The sequence below is a fragment of the Arachis stenosperma genome, chromosome 8, assembly GCF_014773155.1.
Source record: "Arachis stenosperma cultivar V10309 chromosome 8, arast.V10309.gnm1.PFL2, whole genome shotgun sequence".
In the NCBI taxonomy this organism is placed as follows: Eukaryota; Viridiplantae; Streptophyta; class Magnoliopsida; order Fabales; family Fabaceae; genus Arachis; species Arachis stenosperma.
This window is the reverse complement of record NC_080384.1, coordinates 44,847,807-44,869,232: the sequence shown is the minus strand read 5'-3', so window position 1 is coordinate 44,869,232 and position 21,426 is coordinate 44,847,807. Positions and strand designations below refer to the sequence as shown.

Sequence of the window (21,426 nt, the reverse complement as noted above, 5' to 3'; positions counted from 1 at the left end):
ACTTTTCATCAAAATCAATTTTGTAAAATCAATTTTATACAAACTTACTTTCGCAAACTGAAATCCAAACACACACTAAATATCTTCTTTGGCCGTTTTTCGATACAAAAATAGACAAGTTGCTTCCCAACAATTAGAAAATGGCAATGTGACTCCCCTCCTTCCTTTTTAGGGTCATGCTACCGTGCTAACTTTAATTTTTGTCAGCGATTGCTAAAATGAGCTGGATAGACCATGTAGGAGACACATGTTGCTGTTCTTGTGACAGGAGGAGACAGGAAGTAAGCGGAAGGAGCATAGCGTAGAAGATTGTGCTACCCAATCACCGTAGTCCAAACCGCAAACATAAACGCGGGGGTGTGACTAAAGTAAACGAAGCTTGTCGTTCATGAGTGCACTTCAATGAATCTAGGTAAAACAATTTCTGTTCCCACATGTCTACAAACATCAAATACCAGTGGCTCCCAGTGTAAAGGAGAACATAAATCTTTATACACAAATGGAACCAGGAGTTACTTAAATTTTTTTATCAGGACATAACTTATTACATGGAAAGCATCTAAGCTGATTTTGCACACCTTTAGCAGATTGTCGGCCAAACTCATATACTTAGCCGTGATGGTAGTCCAAAGTTGACTTGCGGTTCATAGTTTGGCACAATGCAATTTGCTACACAGGTGCAGTGTCAAGGAATTTAGATGGCCAACCAGTATTCTAACAAAGCGAAAGAGAAATATAAAACATCATAAAGGACCACACTAATCGCAAAGGTCGTAGGCAGCCACCACCTTTGTTTGTCACCTTTTTTTTGCAGACAGCATTGCCACCACCAAGTTGATTACCTTGTTTGGACAAGCAATTCGCATGTCGTTACGCTTGAAACAAATTTAATCCTTGGGGCCTGCTACACATACAAGTAAAAAGGCCGTACAAGTTTTACAAGTTATCAGTCCAAACTTCATTAACACGCACATTAACTCATTTTGAATGGAGCGTAATTACACGCGCCCCACTCAAACGGTTCCTCTTCGTCTTCTTCTTCTTCTCTTCTTCTTCTTCTTCGTCTTCGTCTTCGTCTTCTTCTTCTTCCTCTTCCTCTTCCTCTTTCTCTTCCTCTTCGTTTTTTTTCGATTTTCATGGTTTCTGAAATTCTTCTTCTTCTTGCTGCACGTTCTTCTTCCTCTTACTCTTCTTCTTCTCCTTTTCTTTTGTTTCTGCACGTTCTTCTTCCTCGTTTTCCTCTTCTTCTTCTTCATTTACGTCTTTTCTCTCTGTTTTCTCGTTTTTTTTTCGATTTTTCATGGTAAAATCGTTTTTGAAGAAGAAGAAGCAGCAGAAGATGAGGAGGAGAAAGAGAAAGAGTTCTGAATTATGCATAAGATGTACTTCAATGAATTTTGAGTGTATTTTCTTAAATCCTTTGGGTGTATTTTCTGTAACCCTTTGGGTGTATTCCTATAATCGTTTGGGTGAATTCTTGTAACCATTTGGGTGTATTTTCTGTAATTCTTTAGATGTATATCTGTAATCATTTGGGTGTATTTGAGTGATATCTAACTGATATCTATGGGTGTATTTTTCATTTCAGAAAAAATGGCAAGCATTACAGAAATACACCCAAACGATTACATAAAATACACCCAAGAGATTACAGAAATACACCCAAACGATTACATAAAATACACCCAAGAGATTACAGAAATACACCCAAACGGTTACAGGAATTCACCACACCCAAAATCATGCATAATTCAGAACTCTTTCTCTTTCTCCTTCTCATCTTCTGCTACTTCTTCTTCTTCAAAAACGATTTCAGAGCTTGATGTCAAAAAACAATAGAAATCGAGAATAACGAAAAAGAAAACAGAGAGAAAAGCACGTAAATGAAGAAGGAGAAAGAGAATGCAAGAAACAAAAGAAGAAGAAGAGGAAGAGGAAGAAGAACGTGCAGCAAGAAGAAGAAGAAGGTGCAATGAAAACGTGCCGTAACAGTATGTGGAGGAACTAACGTCAACGACAAAGAACAAACCAGTGAGAAAGGAGGAGAAAAGAACGATCGAAAAAAAAGGAGAAGAAGAAGGGATGTAGCACGTGTAAGGGATGTAGCACTTGCAGCGAATTTTGGGGGTTAGAATTTAATTGACTTGTAATACTTACAAGCCCTAATCGCTTGTACGCAGAGTTTTTCTCTTAATCCTTGGACATTGAAAAATATGACAATTATTATGGAAACTTATGTTGTCGATGACCTCTTGTCCCAGGTGCAATGTCCACAAGGCCTGTTGTTCCCCAGTGCAATGGTCGTTCTCCACCTACATCTTACTGCCAACAAATATTAGATAACAATTCATGCTACTTTGACTCTACGAATGACAGAGATGATGGTACATCAGAAGAAATTTAGTTGCAGACCTGGGATCAAGGTCGTTCCCAAAGATATATGCTGCAACAACTAGTTTTTTTTTTTTTTGTTTTTTTTGGTCGATGGATTGGACAACCCCCAATCCTAGGTTTCGCACTCACACACACCACACCCACACACACATGATATCCTCTTTTTTGATTAAGCTTGCACTACATGAGGCTTGAACTCAAGACCTCTTGGTAAGAAAGAGGAGTATGTGCCACTTGAGCTAAGGCTCATTGGCGCAACAACTAGTTCATGACCAACAGACTGCATTCTCGGTGAGGGCCAAAATGACATGTCCAAACATTGCAAACAAAATTAACAAAAAAAAACAGAAAGTCAAAACTTCTCAGGTTTTTAAAGTTTTTAAAGAATGAATCGTCAAAAAATGTAAAAAGGCCAAGTATTTTTTGTAGCCCATTTCTGTAGGGGAAAGTACATAGAAGTGGTCAATTCATATCGATTTGAAGTGAGATTTTAAAGGAGATATTTGTTGTATAGCTAGACCCTAGTCAAAAGTTAGATATTATTCAGTAAGTTATATACTTGATCCACACAGGTTACATATTCTATGGTAAAAAGCTCCTCATCATAAACAATAGGCCCAATTTTATTATCAGCTGGTACATTTTTAGCCAGAAACAAGCATTGATAGATTATCAGCTGAGTATACATTATGTTAAACATGTAATCAAGCATTCTACTGATAAGTAGAAGACATAATTTGCCTAAAGATAAGAAATAAACCAAACATAACAAAAGCAATATAATGAGTTGCTAAAAGGTACATGCAATATATTTAGGAAAGATTTGCATGATAGAAAACTTCTCTTTTAAACCGTAAAATAACGATCCCAAAAACTCAATATAGAATTAATATTCAACAAAAAAAATTTCTTGTGACTTATTTTCTGATGTTTTACAGAGTAACTTTTCAATTGATAAAAGAGTACTTCATGAGGTCATGGGTCTGAAACATGAAGAGCTATAAGAACATGAAGAATGAAGATGCAAGCATGCTTGACCTATCACACACTTCACATTATATAACATATCATTAGGTTTGACAAAGACACGAAATACATCAACTACTGGTCGGTAACCAGTGCACGGGCATAAATTTCCAGCAAGACATTCTTCGATTGCTCTTTATTAGGCGGGGTTTCACTTGACAGCAATAATGCATACATGGACATAACAAAACCAGGTGTACAAAATCCACATTGTGAACCATGAGCTTGTGCCATTGATTCCCAGAAGAACATTTTCAAACTAAAATGGTAAGTTTGTTGTTAAGATGCACGAACAAAGCCAGAAGCCATGTCTAAAGACATAGACTGAAAGTTGCTATCTTAGTTTCCTCTAAGGAGACATGTCTCAATTGTCTACGATTCATGAAACTTGTAACCGATGGCTTGAAATCATCAAAACCATCACCAGAATCCAATGGTTGAAAATTATTTTCAGCCACCAATGCTATGCTTTGTGGGTTCGAGGCAACTTTACCATTGTTTTCAACTAGTCCCTAGATTTTGTTTTTTGGGTTTCTAGCTTGAAATATTTGGTAGAAAAATTTTGTGTTGTTGTCTCCCTCTTTTAACCACTTACATCTAGATTTTTTCTTCCAAAAACTCTCTTCTTTTAGCAATTCATCTTCTGACCTTTTCTCCGATTCCCCTATCTCCTCATCTTCAAACACTCTTGTTGTCCGTTGATCTAACTGCAAGCTTAGCTCATCAATTGCTTTTTTCGAGTTAGGTTTGATATTCTGTTGCCATTGCACTATTCAATGCCTACACGCCTTCAGTTTTTGGGCTAGAGAAAACATAAGAGAGCCTTGCACTTCCATGCTCTACACCTCCATGATCAACCCCCCTTATGTCTTCTACCACACACCACTTCTCCTGGAATTTAAACCTTTTTTTAGTAGTCCATCTAAGAGGATCTGAATCAAGCAAAAGCAGAGCATGATCCAAACCATTCTCAGACAATCTTCTAACCATGACAGCTTCAAACTGCTCCCTCCACTCCATTCCACCCATAAAACAATCTAGCCTTTCCTTAATAAAATCATCCTTCATCCTCCTATCAGACCATGTGTAACGTTGTCCTATCATGCCCAAATCAACTAGCTTATTTCCATCAATAAATTCATTAAAATTTTTCTTGAAAGCTACAGACCTCAAAAGTTTCCCCTCCTTTTCCTCATTACACTTAATAGCATTGAAATCCCCCAAGATGATTACCTTTCCTTTGAACTGCTGAAGTCGGACAGAGAGTTCATCATATTGGAGGACTCACTTTTGTTCATTTGTACTCAAGTAAACACCCACCAGCTCCCATGTCACATTCTTAATCTCATCTTTTATTGTAACAATTATGGAAAATAAATTTTAGAACAGAATTTGTACCTCTACAAAGTCCTTCCAAGCTAGAGCCATTCCTCTTGAGCTTTCATTCGGGTCTACCATAGTAAAACTTTGATATCCACATGTTCTGAGTTTATGTTTGACAATTCGAGACCGATTTTTGTTTCACAGAGAAAAATCATCTCGGGGGAGTGGGATTTGGTCTCATGGTGCAGTGGGTGCCATTGAATGGCTAGCACCCTCCACCATCTCTTGATCCTTGTTACTTTTAGCAGCAACATTCTTTAGATCCAACTCTATCTCCATATCCTCTTCAGCCCTTCTTTTTACACCATACACCACCTCCGTTTCAACCTCTATTTCAACCTCTTGAATTTTCCTTTGCAAACAGAAGTAACATTGCTGTCATTTTGGTTCTATTGGACAAATTCGAAAAACGCTCTATTGGACAATTTGACAGTGGCTTTTTCTTACGAAGAGGCTGGCTGAATTGAAATGCTTTCTCTCTTTTTGATGTACATTGTTCTCCTTAGTGTTCACCCGCATCCCAATTCGGTTTGCCCGAATCCACTCTCCTATTTTGTCCTCCTTCATTTTGTTCTCCTTTGAGTCTTCCATGAAGGCAATACATGATTTATAATCATGTCCTATTTTTGCACAATATGTGCACACCGTCCCTAGCCTTTCATATTGTACCCATACATCAATTTTGAATTTGTCTAGCCCTGTAACCCTTAGTGAGTCTTTAACTTCTCGGCTTCCCTCCATATCTATTCTTGCTTTAATAATCCGAGTTTCTCTCCCTTTAACGTCAAACAATCCTACCTCCATTGCCTTACCGGTCCTTAACCCAAACTTCCCAGCCACCTCCAAATCTTTAAACGATTCTAATTGGGATATTAGAGATCAGCTACTCCTCCATACACACCCCCGTCCTCCAACGGCGAACATGCAACGCATAGTCCATGAAGAGCAAAAGAGAACCCTTCTCAATTTTCATAATATCCCATTCCCTGTCAAACGAAAATTGGAATCGATTTGATTGTGCCAGCCTCCATGACTCGAAAACCTTCCGGCCTCCCTCAAATAGCTCAAACTACACCCTCCATAGTTCATGTCAAAAAACATTTACTATTGATGCAGTTGTCAATCCCATTCCTTACGTCCTCCTCCTCTAATTGTATAAGAGCATCCCTCTCTTCATCACTTTCATGCCTCCCATCATGTGAGATCCCGCTGCGACCCTCTATACCCAAAAAAAACAGTGAGCGTAACAATGTATCTTGACAATGGCATAACATAACGTGAAAACTTAGAATAAACGTTGATCTATATAATACAAATACTTTATTATGGCAGAAATTCCTATTTCAATTTAGTGAACATTAATTATTATTCATTCATTTCATGATTTTAAGGTTAGTTATTACTATCATTTATTTGTTATCTTTTCTCTTTCAATTTTAATTAATTTATCCAAATAAAAATATCATTGTATATAAATATCAACGTTTATCCAATAGCAATTTTTTTTTAAGTAAAACGAAATTTCTTTGTTTAATTGATATTTTTGCAGTCTAATCCATTCACAATATTATTTTTAGTCGATGAAATAACTTATGAATTAAATATATATTTGTTCATACCCTGGCCCAATGTTAAGGGCCCAGGACCAATCGAAAGGCCTGATCCACTAGGTTAAGCCTATCAAAGCACCCACCTCCATCCAAGAGGTCGGTGTTAACCCCGACTTGGTATGAAGAAGTCGGTTGCGAGATTAGCTGGCAGATAAATACTCATTCAAATGAGTAACCGCCCCTGAAATCTCTCCAACCACTTCATAAAGCCATATCTTAACCTCCCTAAGATAATGGGACGGTTATTATCCTAAAGATACGGCACTACTCCAACGGTGGTTATTGGCTCACCACTATAAGTACACTGACACGCCTCAGGTATTCCTAAGTCCAATACTCTCTAAGACCTGCTCACACCCTTGCTAACTTAGGCATCGGAGTGTCTTTGCAGGTACCACCCCCCATTCACACGCGAGCACAAGTCGGACGGAGCCTCCCGAGTTGCGGACCCACACGGAGTCCTCCTCCATCATACACTTGGGCCGCCGAACGCCATCCATTGGACTAATCTCCGGTTACCCATCGTAACATTGGCGCCGTTGCCGGGGACCCGAGAGATCATCCCTTGATGGCAGAAAGATCCCATGAAGAAGGCCATGTTGAAACAGATTCTGAGCAAGAGAATCTAGGCCTGGGCAACGACAATGAAGACACAGCCCAACATCAAGATAACGACCAACACAGAGAGGGTACCTCTGGAATGAAGAATCCAAAGGTAAACTCCTCAGATGGACGTGAATCAGAAAAGGGTGGACCATCCCACGTAACAGAATTGATGGGACTAGTCCATAGCCGCCTGGAGCAATTGGAACAAGAGCGGGAGAGGCAAAAGGAAACCGAAAGGTACCTTAAGGAAGAGATGGAACGGCGAAGAGAGTTGGAAAGAAAACTCTTGCAGCTAGAATCCTCTCTCAAGAACTCCCGCGACGAAGGAGAAGATCAACCCCCAGGCGGAGAAGATCCTTTCAGCGAGGACATAATGAGGGCAAAAGTTCCAACGAACTTCAAAAGCCCTGATATGGACCTCTATGATGGAACTACGGATCCAAAGCATCATCTTAGCAACTTCAAAAGTCGGATGTATCTAGCTGACGCCTCCGACGCTACGAGATGCAAGGCTTTCCCGACCACTTTGTCGAAAGCAGCGATGAAGTGGTTCGATAGCCTTCCCCCAAGATCCATCACCAGTTTTGAAGACCTCTCAAGAAAATTCTTGATGAGGTTCTCAATCCAAAAAGATAAGGTAAAACATGCACCGAGCCTCCTGGGGATAAAACAGGAGGTCGGAGAATCTCTACGAGCCTATATGGAAAGGTTCAATAAAGCATGTTTAGAAATCCAAGACCTGCCCACGGAGGCAGTAATAATGGGGTTAGTCAACGGACTTAGAGAAGGTCCCTTCTCACAGTCCATATCTAAAAGACACCCCGTCTCTCTAAGTGATGTACAAGAAAGGGCCGAGAAGTACATCAACATGGAAGAGAATGCCAAATTAAGAGACCTAGGTTCACGACCTGGACCCACTTTCTCCCCTAGGGAGAGGGAAAGGGAAGTCAGGAAGAAGGAAGAACCCGGTCTCGAAAGGCCCAGAAAGTATCACTCTTATACTCCTCTAAAGACTTCTATAGTGGATGTATACAGAGAGATATGCAACACTGAAAGGCTGCCACCCCCAAGACCTATTAAAAACAAAAAAGGGGGAAGTCGCAGCGAGTATTGTGAGTACCATAAAATATATGGTCACTCCACCAACGACTGTTACGACCTCAAAAATGTGATAGAAAAGCTGGCTAGAGAAGGCCGGCTTGATAGATATCTCATGGAGAGGTCGGACATCCATGGAAAGAGAAAGCGGGATGACATGGACAGGAGAGATCCGCCACCACAAACCCCAGAGAGACATATCCACATGATCTCAGGAGGATTTGCGGGAGGTGGGATCACCAAATCTTCTCGCAAAAGACATCTCAAAAGAGTCTATCAGGTCGGGGATGAGACACCCGACCTCCCCACTATCTCATTCACGAAAGAAGATGGGCAAGGGATAATCCCCGGGCATGATGACCCCGTGGTGATAACTATGATCCTAGCCAACGCCCATCTCCACAGAACCCTAGTAGACCAAGGAAGCTCGGCGGACATCCTTTTCAAGCCCGCCTTCGACAAACTAGGGTTAGATGAAAAAGAACTGAGAGCTTACCCCGACACTCTATATGGGTTAGGGGATACGCCAATAAAGCCACTGGGATTTTTACCCCTTCACACCACCTTTGGAAAAGGGGAAAAATCAAGGACTCTGAGTATAGACTTTATAGTCATCGATGAAGGGTCAGCCTACAATGCCTTAATTGGCAGAACTACCCTTAATCGACTTGGAGCAGTAGTGTCAACTCCTCACCTCTGCATGAAATTCCCGACTCCAGGAGGAATAGCAACGGTGAGGGGAGACCAAAAATTGGCAAGGAAGTGCTACAACGAAAGCCTAAATCTGAGAGGAAAGGGCAAAGAAGTCCACACCATAGAGTTAGGTGGGACAAGGACAAGAGAAGAGCTACGACCCCAGCCGGGAGGAAAAACCGAGGAGATACAAGTCGGTAAAGAGGAAGGAAAAACGACTTACATAGGAGCCAACCTAGGGGAAACCCTGAAACAAAGGTTGGGTGAACTCCTAAAAGCTAATTCCGACCTCTTCGCCTGGAAGGCTTCCGACATGCCCGGGATTGATCCCGAGCTCATGTCTCATAGGCTCTCGGTTTGCCCAGGGTCCCGACCTGTACAGCAAAGGAGACGCAAACTCGGCCCAGAGAGGGCCTCCATAGTAGAAGAGCAAGTACAGGCGCTCCTGGAAGCCGGCTTCATCAGAGAGGTCAAATACCCAACATGGCTAGCCAATGTAGTGCTAGTCAAAAAACAAAACGGTAAATGGAGGATGTGCGTCGACTATACCGACCTGAATAAGGCCTGTCCTAAGGACCCTTATCCCTTACCAAGTATTGATATCCTAGTAGACTCCAGCTCAGGGTACCAATACCTATCATTCATGGACGCCTACTCGGGATATAACCAAATCCCGATGCACGAGCCCGACCAAGAAAAAACATCGTTCATCACACCAAAAGCCAACTATTGCTACGTGGTCATGCCATTCGGACTGAAGAATGCAGGAGCCACGTACCAAAGGCTGATGAACAAAGTATTTTCCCCCCATTTAGGGAGCTTAATGGAGGTATACGTCAACGACATGTTAGTAAAAACCAAGCAAGAAGTCGACCCCTTAACCGACCTCTCACAAGTCTTCAACACTATAAGGTCGCATGGGATGAGACTAAATCCCGCAAAATGCGCCTTCGCAGTAGAAGCAGGGAAATTTCTAGGCTTCATGCTAACACAAAGAGGGATTGAGGCCAATCCCGACAAATGCAGAGCTATCCTAGAAATGAAGAGCCCGACTTGTTTAAGAGAGGTTCAACAGCTCAATGGCCGACTTGCAGCCCTCTCCAGATTTTTGGCAGGATCGGCACTAAAATCCCTTCCATTATTCTCCTTGTTAAGGAAGGGATGCCAGTTTGAATGGACTCCGGAATGTGAGGAGGCGTTCCAAGAGTTCAAAAAATTCTTAAGCCAACCTCCTATCTTAACCCGACCAATACCGGGAAAAGACCCCGTCCTATACCTATCCGTGGCAAACAGGGCTGTCTCCTCAGCCCTGGTCCGAGAAGACGAGGTTGGTCAACACCCGGTCTATTTTACCAGTAAGGTTCTACAAGGCCCTGAGCTAAGGTACCACAAACTAGAGAAGTTTGCCTACTCCTTAGTGATAGCCTCACGAAGACTACGACCTTACTTTCAGGCTCATACAATAAGAGTCCGTACGAACCAACCCATGAAGCAAATCCTCCAAAAAACGGATGTTGCAGGGAGAATGGTTCAATGGGCAATAGAACTCTCCGAGTTCGATTTGAAATATGAAACTCGGGCAGCAATCAAAGCCCAGTGCCTTGCCGACTTTATTGCAGAGTATGCAGGAGAACAAGAGGAGAAACCGACTACATGGGAACTCTATGTAGACGGATCCTCCAATAAAACAGGGAGCGGCGCAGGCATAATATTGGTAGACGGAAAAGGAACCCAGATAGAGGTCTCCTTAAAATTTGAATTTCCGGCTTCAAACAATCAGGCAGAATACGAAGCCTTGATTGCCGGATTAAAGTTAGCAGAAGAAGTTGGCGCTACAAAGGTGATGATCTACAGTGACTCACAAGTGGTGACTTCCCAAATAAGTGGAGAATATCAGGCGAAGGATCCCAACATGAAGAAATACTTGGAAAAAACCTTGGAACACCTAGGGCACTTTGCGGAAAGCGAGGTCAAGCATATAACTCGGGATCTAAATAGCAGAGCCGACGCCCTATCCAAGTTAGCAAGTACCAAACCTGGAGGGAACAACAGAAGCCTGATTCAAGAAACTCTCCAAGAACCCTCGGTAACAAAAACGGAAGATGAACAAGAGGTACTTGAGGTAGTCGGCCTAAACCTCGGATGGATGAATCCCTTAGTCGAATACCTGAAATTCGACATCCTCCCTAAAGAGGAGAAAGAGGCTAAAAAGATCCGAAGGGAAGCACAACATTATACATTGGTGAAAAATGTCCTTTACAGAAGAGGGATATCAACACCATTACTGAAGTGCGTACCGACCTCAAGAACCACCGAGGTGTTAGAGGAAGTACATAGTGGAATCTGCGGAAATCATCTCGGAGCAAGATCGTTGGCCAGGAAAGTAATCCGAGCAGGATTCTATTGGCCGACCTTGCAGAAAGATGCTACAGACTTTGTGAAAAAATGCCAGCCATGCCAGATGCATGCGAATTTCCACGTGGCTCCACCAGAAGAGCTCATCAGTATAACTTCCCCCTGGCCTTTCGCAAAATGGGGAATGGACTTGTTAGGTCCTTTTCCCCAAGCACCAGGACAAGTCAAATACTTGATCGTGGGAATAGATTACTTTACAAAGTGGATAGAAGCAGAACCACTAGCCACCATCACAGCCCAAAGAAGTCGCAGGTTCCTCTACAAAAACATTATCACAAGGTATGGAATACCTTATTCCATCACCACTGATAATGGGACCCAGTTCACCGACGCCACCTTCAGAAGTTTGGTTGCCAGCATGAAAATCAAACATCAATTCACCTCGGTAGAACACCCACAAGCCAATGGGCAAGCCGAGGCAGCTAACAAGGTCATACTGGCAGGTTTGAAGAAAAGATTACAGGAAGCAAAGGGAGCTTGGGCCGAAGAGCTCCCCCAAGTGCTATGGGCTTATAGGACGACCCCCCAATCCGCCACAGGAGAAACACCCTTCCGATTAGTCTACGGCGTAGAAGCCATGATTCCTATAGAAATCAGTGAGCAAAACCCAAGGGTAATTCTTCACGATGAGGTCGGAAATGTACAGGGGCACAAAGAGGAGCTTGACTTGCTCCACGAAGTCCGAGAGAACGCCCAGATAAGAGAAGCAGCATTAAAGCAAAGAATGGCTACCAGATACAACAAAAAAGTCATTCGAAGAACATTTGCTGTAGACGACTTGGTCCTAATCAGAAACGACATTGGAGTCAACAAGTCAGGGGAAGGAAAGCTCGCCGCAAATTGGAAAGGGCCATACAAAATCAAAGAAGTGTTAGGGAAAGGTTACTATAAAGTAACCGACCTGGATGGCACTGAGTTACCCAGGTCGTGGCATGCTTGTAATATGAAAAGGTACTACAGTTAAAAGCGAACTCTACTCCCTGATGTACTCTTTTCCCAGCTTCGTGATTTTTTCCCAAAGAAGGGTTTTTTCTGGAGAGGGGTTTTTAACGAGGCATCATAGTAGAGGCTAAGGGAAAATATACTGTCAAGACCCTTAGTAGCACAAAGGTACCTTCCCGATTAATAAAGATCTTTTTCATTACTATATTTCTCTTAAATATCCTTCTCTATATTTATAAGTCTTTCTACGAAACGCACCGACTTAAGCTCGACAAAGCGTGAAAATCCCATGAACCGACCTAACATGGTCGTCAGGATGAAACGACGAGGTACAAGTCGGTGTAAAGAGGTTATACGAGTTGATCGCATTAAACTCGGGAATTATCCGACTCTTAAGTCGAAAGGAGCCCGAGTAACGCAAACTCGACAGAACTCTGAGTAAAAGGAAACCGAGTTCCGAGTAGATGAAAAGCGCATCACAAAAATAACCTAAGTCATAAAAACTCACTAAAGCAAAAGTTGAGTATAAAGGATAACAAAAGAGATATGAGAACCTGAGAAAGTTTAAAGTTTGCATACAAGCCTTCGCACGGAAAAGGCTCAAAAAAACAATGCAAGCCAACAAAAGGTTTATCCGAAAAGATCAAACATACCAAAATGGGAAAAAGCATGCGCACGCGCAAAGTAACTTAAACCCTTATCCAAAAAAGGGGCGCCTACTCCGATTAGAAAACCCTTATCCAAAAAAGGGCATTTATTTTGTTTAAAAACCCTTATCCAAAAAAGGGCAACGAACAGAATATTTTGTTTACGGCCTTAAAAGGCCAGAAGGAAATTGTTCGCAAACCACCAGCAAATAAATAGAAGTTTAAAAAAGGGGGACCCACAGGCCGGGCCCCCATATAGCCACAAAATAAAAAGAAGTCATTTCTTGGACGGAGTAGAGGAATCACCAGGAGGAACACCACCAGGACCGGGAGGAGGAGCTAAAGAGGAAGTCGGAGTGAGGATTGAAGAACTCGGAGCATCTTGGGGACGAGGAGGAGACTCAATAATCCTCTGTCCCCGAGTCTTCAGGTCTGATTCGGAAACGACCTCGGGAACAGGAGGATCAACAATGGCGCCATCAATAACTACTTTGTCAGGATGTAGTGGAGAAAGGTCCAAGTCGGGAGCAATAACTCTGACTTGTTCCAAGAAAATTCTCCAAGACTCCTCGGCACCATCGGCGATAGAGTCCTCCAACTCGGCATAGGCGTTCCGAGAATTCAGCAAATCCTTCCTCACGGCCGCAATATCTTGAAATAAGCTGTGGTAGCTGTCTTGCGCCGTCTTCCTCAGATTAGCCTCCAAGGTACATTGGGCCCGTAGCTTACCCTCCTCCTCCTTCAGGTGATCCCTCTCCTTCCTCAACCTATCCCTCTCCTCTTTCAGCTCCTTTTCATGTTTTTCAAAAATACGAAGTCTCCCCTCCAACTCCTCAACCCTCGAGGTTGCACCCAAGGAGCTAAGGGGAGCTTTCTCAAAAATGTCCAAAAGCTTGCCGCAAACACCCGCCGTCCTAAAACTCTCCTCGGCCATGGTGGTAAGGTGGTTCCGAACAGAAACATCATCCATATGTATAAAAGGATAGATGTTCTTTCGGACGAATGCCATAGCATCCGCCTTAACCCCACCATCGAAGGAAGAAGAGCCAGACTCTGAAGTCTTGCGCTTCTTCTTCTCGGGTTCGGAGAGAATTTGGGCAGAGGGGGGTGGTCGGGGCAAGCTCGAGGAAGAGAGAACAATAGGTTGAGTAGGAGTGCCAGTGTTCTTAGGAGGAGGAGGTGGAGGGGGAGGAGAGATGACTACCCCGGACCTAGCCCGGGACTTCGCCTTAGCCTCCCGGACCCTTTGGTAGGCCTCCTGAGCATTCTTTTTTGCCATATCTACAAAAGAAAACAAATAACAACCGAGTTACAAGTTGGTAAAATGTAAGTCAACAACTCGTCGGCAAAATGTAAGTCGGCGGAAACAACTCGGAAATAAAGAATGCATGCACTACCTATTTGAGATTGAACGAAGGTCGGTGTACCCTGAAGAATTTTCCTGGTATCCAAGTATGGGGACTTCCCCCACGCTTCTCGGAAAACCCTACAATGGCCGCCTCCACCTCGTCTAGGTCATCTAGACCAATCTTTTCGCAAGGGGTGGCTGGCAGCCAGTAAAGGGGAAAGCGAGGGGAGGAATGCTCATCCAGAAAAAGGGGTGGTGACCCTCTACGGCTTGAACCTTCAAGAAGAAATTTTTGAAGTCGTGGAAAGATTCGTCAAAAAGGGTGAAAATCCTCCGACCTTGAATGGCTCGGAAGGATACCCATTGTTGTTTATTGTTTAGCCCACTAAAGGGCTTAGTCATATGGAAAAGATAAAAGAAGATTCTCAAGGAAGTCGGGAAGTCCAGAGCGTGGCTTATAAACTGATAAATCTTCAAAAAACCCCAGGAATTGGGGTGGAGTTGAGTAGGGGCAACCTTACAGTGGTGCAGAACGGATATCTCAAAATCCGAGAAAGGAAGAAAAACACCCAAACGGGTGATCATGCATTCATACATAAAGAAAAGTGAGGGGTCGCCTCATCAACTCTCCCAAAGCAGACCCGGTCTTCAGGACCCGGGATTATCAATTCATATTTGGGCTCGTCCTCGTCCGAAGTACAGAGCCTATGGTGAGTACGAAGGTGGGTGATAAACTCAGCGTCAACCAACGGTTCCTCCCCAAGGACCGTATCGTCAACCCACTGAGAAAGAATGTCTACAGAGGCCATTTTTTATAAAGAAGAAAGTGGCAGAAAACCTACAAAAAGGAAAAAGAAAAAGAAAATCAAAAATTACGGCCACTAAAGAAGAGAGATTCGAAACTAGAATCTACAGGTCAACCTATCTACTCGCGAAACATGCAAACATAAAGCATGGCATGAATAAAACAAAACTAACCTTTATCCGAAAATGGAGGTTGGAGAAGAACGGAAGTCTTCGAACACGAGGATACAGTACGAACAAGATAAGGAGAAAGTTTGAAAGATTGCAGAAACGGAAAATGGAAAGAGAGGGAAAGTATTTATAAAAAAGGCTAAGGGGCATAATGGTAAAAACGAGGCAGTCATTAATGAGACTGCACCGTTACCAAAGCCCTCAAATCCCTAAATAAACCCTCAACGGACACGACGCTTGAATTGACGTAACTGTCAGAAACCAAAAGTTGCGAAAATCACGTCGGTTTCCAAGATCCGTGTTCTTTCAAACAAGTCGACTACGAACCCGAGTTAAATACTTGAACCCAAACTTTAAAAGATTTGGGCTCAAGTAGGGGCACTGTTCATACCCTGGCCCAATGTTAAGGGCCCAGGACCAATCGAAAGGCCTGATCCACTAGGTTAAGCCTATCAAAGCACCCACCTCCATCCAAGAGGTCGGTGTTAACCCCGACTTGGTATGAAGAAGTCGGTTGCGAGATTAGCTGGCAGATAAATACTCATTCAAATGAGTAACCGCCCCTGAAATCTCTCCAACCACTTCATAAAGCCATATCTTAACCTCCCTAAGATAATGGGACGGTTATTATCCTAAAGATACGGCACTACTCCAACGGTGGTTATTGGCTCACCACTATAAGTACACTGACACGCCTCAGGTATTCCTAAGTCCAATACTCTCTAAGACCTGCTCACACCCTTGCTAACTTAGGCATCGGAGTGTCTTTGCAGGTACCACCCCCCATTCACACGCGAGCACAAGTCGGACGGAGCCTCCCGAGTTGCGGACCCACACGGAGTCCTCCTCCATCATACACTTGGGCCACCGAACGCCATCCATTGGACTAATCTCCGGTTACCCATCGTAACAATATTTATAATAGCAATGCTATGTAATCAATAAATATTATAAGTGTTTGTACATAAAAAATATATAATTTACACCTATATTTACCAAAAATTTATACGCATGAGTCAATATAATTTATTGCATCCATATTTTTTAAAATTTGTATTTATGAATTAATAAAATTAATTACTAAAAACTACTAACCTCCTAGAGTTTCTATATTTATAATTTTATTGTTTTGTAAGAATATAACTTTTAATTTTGATAATGAAAATACAATTTGAAAATAGATCAACTAAATATATTTTGAATTATTTTATCTATTTAAAAATAAAATTCATTTTAACAAACCAATCACTCTTTTTAAAATATGATAATCTAAAGATAAAGAATTTAGACTTCTAAAAAAATAGGTAAAGTAATAAAGTGAGAAATTAATTATTAATAAATTTTGTATCTTTCATCATATATAAATTAAGTATTTTAATTTAAAAGTGATTAGCATCTTATTTTATTATTTTAGGATAAAATATATTTTTTATTCTTAAAATTTGTTAAAAAATTTAAAAATATTCCTAAATTTAACTTTGTTCCAAAAATATTTAATTTGTATCAAATATATCACATTATTACTAACGATTAATTTTTTTTTTTAAAATAAGACTAATTCAATAATAATTTTATAAAAATAACCTTTAACATAAGTAAGCCAAATATAATTTTCATCCATTATTACTGAATTGATTATAAATTTAAAAAAAAAATCAATTGTCACTTTTTAATGCAAATTAAAAATTTTTAAAATAAAATTAAAATAAAATATACTTTATTTATTATTTTATTAATTCTCGGAGGATCTTAATCCAAAAATTAAAATGATTTTCAAAAAATATAAAATAAAAATAGAAGTTTTAAACCCATCTCAATCTCTCATTCTCCATCCCTTTTCTCTCCGTCTCAAACTTTTACATTACTGCAGCTGACCATCAGAAGGAATCGCCGCGGTGAGCGTCCTGCATCCGCCTTCTACACCATCAAGAAGGCCGTTGACGTCACTCTCGTCAACGACACTCCCTCTTCTTCCTCCATCCTACCTACTCTCTCTCTCTCTCTCTGCATACGTGCACCCCTCGTCATTTCAGGTATTCCTTTCTTCATTTCTGTTTTCCCGTTTCTAGGTTTTATTGTTTCCTCTTTATATTCTCTATTATTTTCTGTTGTTTGGGTGTTCCTGTTGACACGATTCTAATTAATCGGTTGGTTAAGGTTAGGGATCTTTGAACTTGGTTTTCGCTTGATTCCTGTTGTTCTTGTCGGGGTTCTTTGTAAGTGTTTGTTGCAGATTGTGGAAGATTTTTCCTTGAATCGATTATGCTTTTATTTATTGTTTCAAGGTTTAGGGTTTTAGTTCTGTGGCATGTGAGAATGTATGGAACAGTTTTTTTCTGTTGGAGGTTCTCTGTTTTTTTAACAACAAAGCCTTCTTCTTCTAACTAGGTGTGATTGGTTAAATGGATTAAACTATTTGATAATGCCTCATAATAAATCAATTTTTTTAATTAAGAACACTGGTAGTGTTTGATCCATGCATCTGTCCCTAATATCTCTCTGAGGAATCCCTTTTGGCCAGAACCGAGATTAAGGCCTTAACTTTTTAGTTTTTGAAATGTCGAATGAATAATAATCTACGTAGCCTTTTTATGGTCAAAAGTGTCCTTATCTCTCATTATATGTTGATTAGCTTTTGTTGGATAAGAGCTAAGCAGTCCCAATAGGTCCATATAAAATTGGATTTGAGAATGAAACTGTTGAAATTTATAGTGAATGACAAATGCTCATGCTTTTGGATGTTTGTTGCAATTTGTTTTCTTTCATAAACTCAGCTAACAAACATTTATGATTTGTTACGTGTACCAAGAATTTGTACTTTGTGCTGTGTAAGTTTGTTTTAAAATCAAATCAGATGAACACTGTGCTTCTTTGATACTATCGATGTAGGAACACCATGAGAATGTGATATATTTGCCATATAAAAGAAGAAGTCATGCTTTGACTAGGGTTTAAATAAGTGGTTATAATTGAAGAAATGTGCATAGGGGTATGGATCTAATATGTAATTATGTTTCGCTATGCTGAAAAAGGGAGAATACAGGATTATCTTTTCTCACTGATAGAGATGGCAGATGAAGCCAACAGAACTGTGAGTATAATTAAATAATCTTGAAATTTCATATATGACACTTTTTTTATTTGATGTAACATTTTTCCAATTTTAACATTTTTTTAATCCATAAATGCAGGCATTCCTTGAAATTCAAGGTCGCATGATTGAGAGTACTGGAAAAATGAAACAGGTTTGTTGAAATCTGCATTCTTTTTTTCAAATTATTATCATCATTGGTTATTATTATTTTGAATTGGAGTTCTATTATGATGATGATGAATAATTTGAATTTAATTGAGCCTATCAAGATCTGCATAACTGAATTTTGTATCCCGTTTTCTTGAAATATAAATTGCGGCACGTGATTGAAACCTAATCACTAGTTAGGATAACATTAAGGAATTTCTTTTTAGTAAGACATTGATAAAGGCAATGTGTTCATGATACTAATGGAATCAGATCCTAGTAGTTTTGAAAAATAATTGTTGGGCTTTTCTTTTTAAAGTAGGGATGGCAATGCGTATCTATGAGGGCAGGTACCCTTCCCCCACCCTTCATCCCCGTTTAGGAAAATGGCCCCATGCCGTCGCATCCCCGTCACGGGTCCCAATTTAATTCTCCTGGGAGGGGAGTCTATGGAGATTAATATTTGAAAAATTAAAAAGAATTAACACAGCCATAATATGATGCAATACAATTCAACCAAATTTATTATATTAAAACATAATCTAAACCCAAATTTAACATGTCCATACACACATACACATAAAATCTCCAATATACACACTAAAAGAAAATGAAATAGAAATAGTTTCCAAAAAAATAATATAACATAACTTTTATATATAAGTGAGGGTGTTCTAGTAATTTCACCCTTTGCGGGGATTTGGCAGGTCCCCATGGGGGTCTCCGTTTATTCGCTGCGGCGGATCTTTGTTTCCATGGGGATTTTGTGGGTCCCCGTTAAACTCCCGTCGTGGTTTTTTTTGCCATCAATTTTTGGCATGTCTTTTGATTTATTCTTGGTGTTCGGGAGGGTTTAGTTTCTTTGGAATAGAGTGGGATGGCAAAATTATTAGACCCATGGAAGCGGGTACCCGTGGAGATTACCCGCGACGGTGGGTTAAATGGGAATCTGCGAAATCCCCACGGGGATAGGACCCGGCCCCGCGAATAAATGGAAACGGGGACCTGCGAAATCCCTGCAAAGGGGAAATTTACTAAAATATCTTCACTTACATATAAAAGTTATTAGTTGCATGTTGGATATTTAATGTTTATATTGGATTATGTTAAAATGTGTTACGAACTTTGGATTGTGTTACCTTATGTTAAACTATTGAACTTTTGAAGGATTGTGTTTTGTTAATTTTTTTTTTTTAAAAAAAATTAAAGGCAATACCTATGGATATCCGTGGGTATCCACCATTGTGGGGACAATTAAATGGGGACCCGTGACGAGGGTGGGGTCTGGACAGGGGGCATTTTTGTAAACGGGGATGGGGAACAGGGGAGGGGTATCCGCCCCCACGGATGCCCGTTGCCATCTTGTGAAGAAGCTTTTGTATTGAGAAGGGTGATTCTTGTCCGAACGATTTCCATGTCCCACATATAACCAACTCTAGGTACTCCATGCAATTGAGTTGAAAGCTAAACTATAGTTTAATTTTAATAGGATGTGAATGCTTATGCATTGCTAACAAATCTGATACAAAGAATAAAGAATATTTGTATGACTCATTTCTGAAAAGAATGCGAAGCTTATTTTTATTTATTTTTTATTTAGAGGTGCTATTGAGTTGAAAGCAGAACTATTGGTAGGATGTGAATGCTTTTACATAATGTCAAATCTTATATAAAGAACATTTATATCAACTCTTAGTTTTGAAAGAGAATGCAGTTTTGTTTTTGTTGAGAAGGCCATAAAAGGAAAAGGAAATGAAAACCTTGATTATTTAATTTTGCATGTGAGTTGTACGTATATTAGGGGGCTTTTTGAGAACTTGAAGTTTATGTTAGTTACTGGGCTGCAGGTGCAAAACCAGATGCGTTCCAAAGAAGCAGAAAAGAAACGGGCTTATTTGACCTTGGAGGAGCTGAAGCAGTTACCTGATGATACTAATGTTTACAAATCCATTGGTATGTGATAAAACTTAGTTGAAACGTGTTACTATCATTAAATAAAGCAGTGTTTATCACTGTCTTGGATACAACCATACTAATTTGAAATACTGTGTTGCAGTTTGCGATTATTAGATGCCCCAGTTTTCAACAGACATTTGATGAATCTTTAATTTTCCTTTTCTTTCGCAGGGAGAACGTGAGTTGTTGATACCTGTTTGAGCTTGCGTCTAAAGAGTACATATAAGTTTGTTTCATGGGGTGTTATAATATGTATGACATACTATAATACTGTCATATTGTTACAGGTTTGTGCTAGAGTCGAAGGCAGCGTTAATGAATGAACAGGAGAACAAGTTAAAGGACAGTGAAGCTTCAATTATCTCATTACAGGTACATGTCCTTCCTTTGTTTGCACGAAATTCATGCACTGGTTTCCTATTTGAAAGGCAGAAAATTAAATCTCACATTTGCGGCAATATAACTGGTCTATTGCTTTGTCAGAGCTCGAAAGAATATTTGGAGAAGCAGATAGCAGAGGTTGAAAACAATTTGAGAGAGCTGCTACAACAAGATCCTGGTCTTGCACGTCAAATTATGTCGATGAATGTATGATGTAAACTTCCTATGATTGAGATTAACAACCATTGTCCCGTAAGTCCTTATTTAGGGCATTCGAGCAAATAGAAAATTTACGACATGAGAATGCAAAGGAATGAGTTGCCTGCTTTAGTGAATGATTTGCTATCCTCTTTGAAATATTGAGTTTGACTTTGTAGGATTGTTGTATGTTATCTTAATTTGTAGATTGGTTTGCAATTTCATATAAAATTGTGAGACTGAGGTGTGCTTATCCAAGCAGAAACGTTTCGAATTTTGTCTCTGCTCTCTCCTTCCTAGTGTGAGAAATGAGAAAGCCTTGCTTAACTCTGATAAGCAGTTTGGTTATTATCACTTACCGGGGGTTGCAACGGAGCTGGAGGAGATGCCCCGAGAAGAGGGGGACCGGAAATTGGCGGGATAGGGAGGATCAAGGGGGACAATTTGAGGTGGCGGAGATGTGTGCGGTGGACTGCAGCGTCGGCCAGAGAAAATGATGGTGTCGGAACTTTG

The 21,426-nt window shown here is 40.6% G+C and overlaps 2 protein-coding genes across 3 annotated transcripts; one reads left to right on the top strand and one right to left on the bottom strand.

The window, feature by feature from the left end:
- Positions 1 to 5,686: 5,686 nt before the first annotated feature.
- LOC130946044 (uncharacterized) lies at positions 5,687 to 14,267 on the bottom strand. Its single transcript, XM_057874725.1, has 4 exons — positions 14,212 to 14,267; positions 13,544 to 14,095; positions 5,940 to 6,022; positions 5,687 to 5,872 (listed from the first exon to the last, which is right to left on the bottom strand). The coding sequence occupies exons 2-4, from the start codon at positions 14,091 to 14,093 to the stop codon at positions 5,687 to 5,689; spliced, it is 819 nt and encodes a 272-aa protein (XP_057730708.1). The 5' UTR covers positions 14,094 to 14,095; positions 14,212 to 14,267.
- A 2,696-nt stretch (positions 14,268 to 16,963) lies between these two features.
- Positions 16,964 to 21,091, top strand: LOC130943854 (prefoldin subunit 1). 2 transcript variants are annotated; one of them, XM_057871903.1, is made up of 7 exons: positions 16,964 to 17,170; positions 18,170 to 18,228; positions 18,329 to 18,382; positions 20,226 to 20,331; positions 20,506 to 20,512; positions 20,622 to 20,706; positions 20,818 to 21,091. In XM_057871903.1, exons 2-7 carry the CDS (start codon positions 18,205 to 18,207, stop codon positions 20,926 to 20,928), a joined length of 387 nt encoding a protein of 128 aa, XP_057727886.1. In that variant the 5' UTR covers positions 16,964 to 17,170; positions 18,170 to 18,204; the 3' UTR covers positions 20,929 to 21,091. The 2 variants fall into 2 exon arrangements, with proteins under 2 accessions (XP_057727886.1, XP_057727885.1); XM_057871902.1 differs by having other exon boundaries at positions 16,967 to 17,170; positions 18,027 to 18,228.
- The last annotated feature ends 335 nt before the right edge of the window (positions 21,092 to 21,426 follow it).

Bases quoted from the DNA above. Each gene is read 5' to 3' on its own strand.
- LOC130943854 (XM_057871902.1), top strand. From the start codon at position 18,148: ATGTTTCGCTATGCTGAAAAAGGGAGAATACAGGATTATCTTTTCTCA. The intron at 18,229-18,328 runs GTGAGTATAATT...CCATAAATGCAG, and splicing joins CAGATGAAGCCAACAGAACT to GCATTCCTTGAAATTCAAGG. The intron at 20,707-20,817 runs GTACATGTCCTT...TTGCTTTGTCAG, and splicing joins CTTCAATTATCTCATTACAG to AGCTCGAAAGAATATTTGGA.
- LOC130946044 (XM_057874725.1), bottom strand. From the start codon at position 14,093: ATGGCAAAAAAGAATGCTCAGGAGGCCTACCAAAGGGTCCGGGAGGCT. The intron at 6,023-13,543 runs GTAAGCTACGGG...TTTTGGGTATAG, and splicing joins TCACCTGAAGGAGGAGGAGG to AGGGTCGCAGCGGGATCTCA. The intron at 5,873-5,939 runs GTAAGGAATGGG...TGGAGGGTGTAG, and splicing joins TACAATTAGAGGAGGAGGAC to TTTGAGCTATTTGAGGGAGG.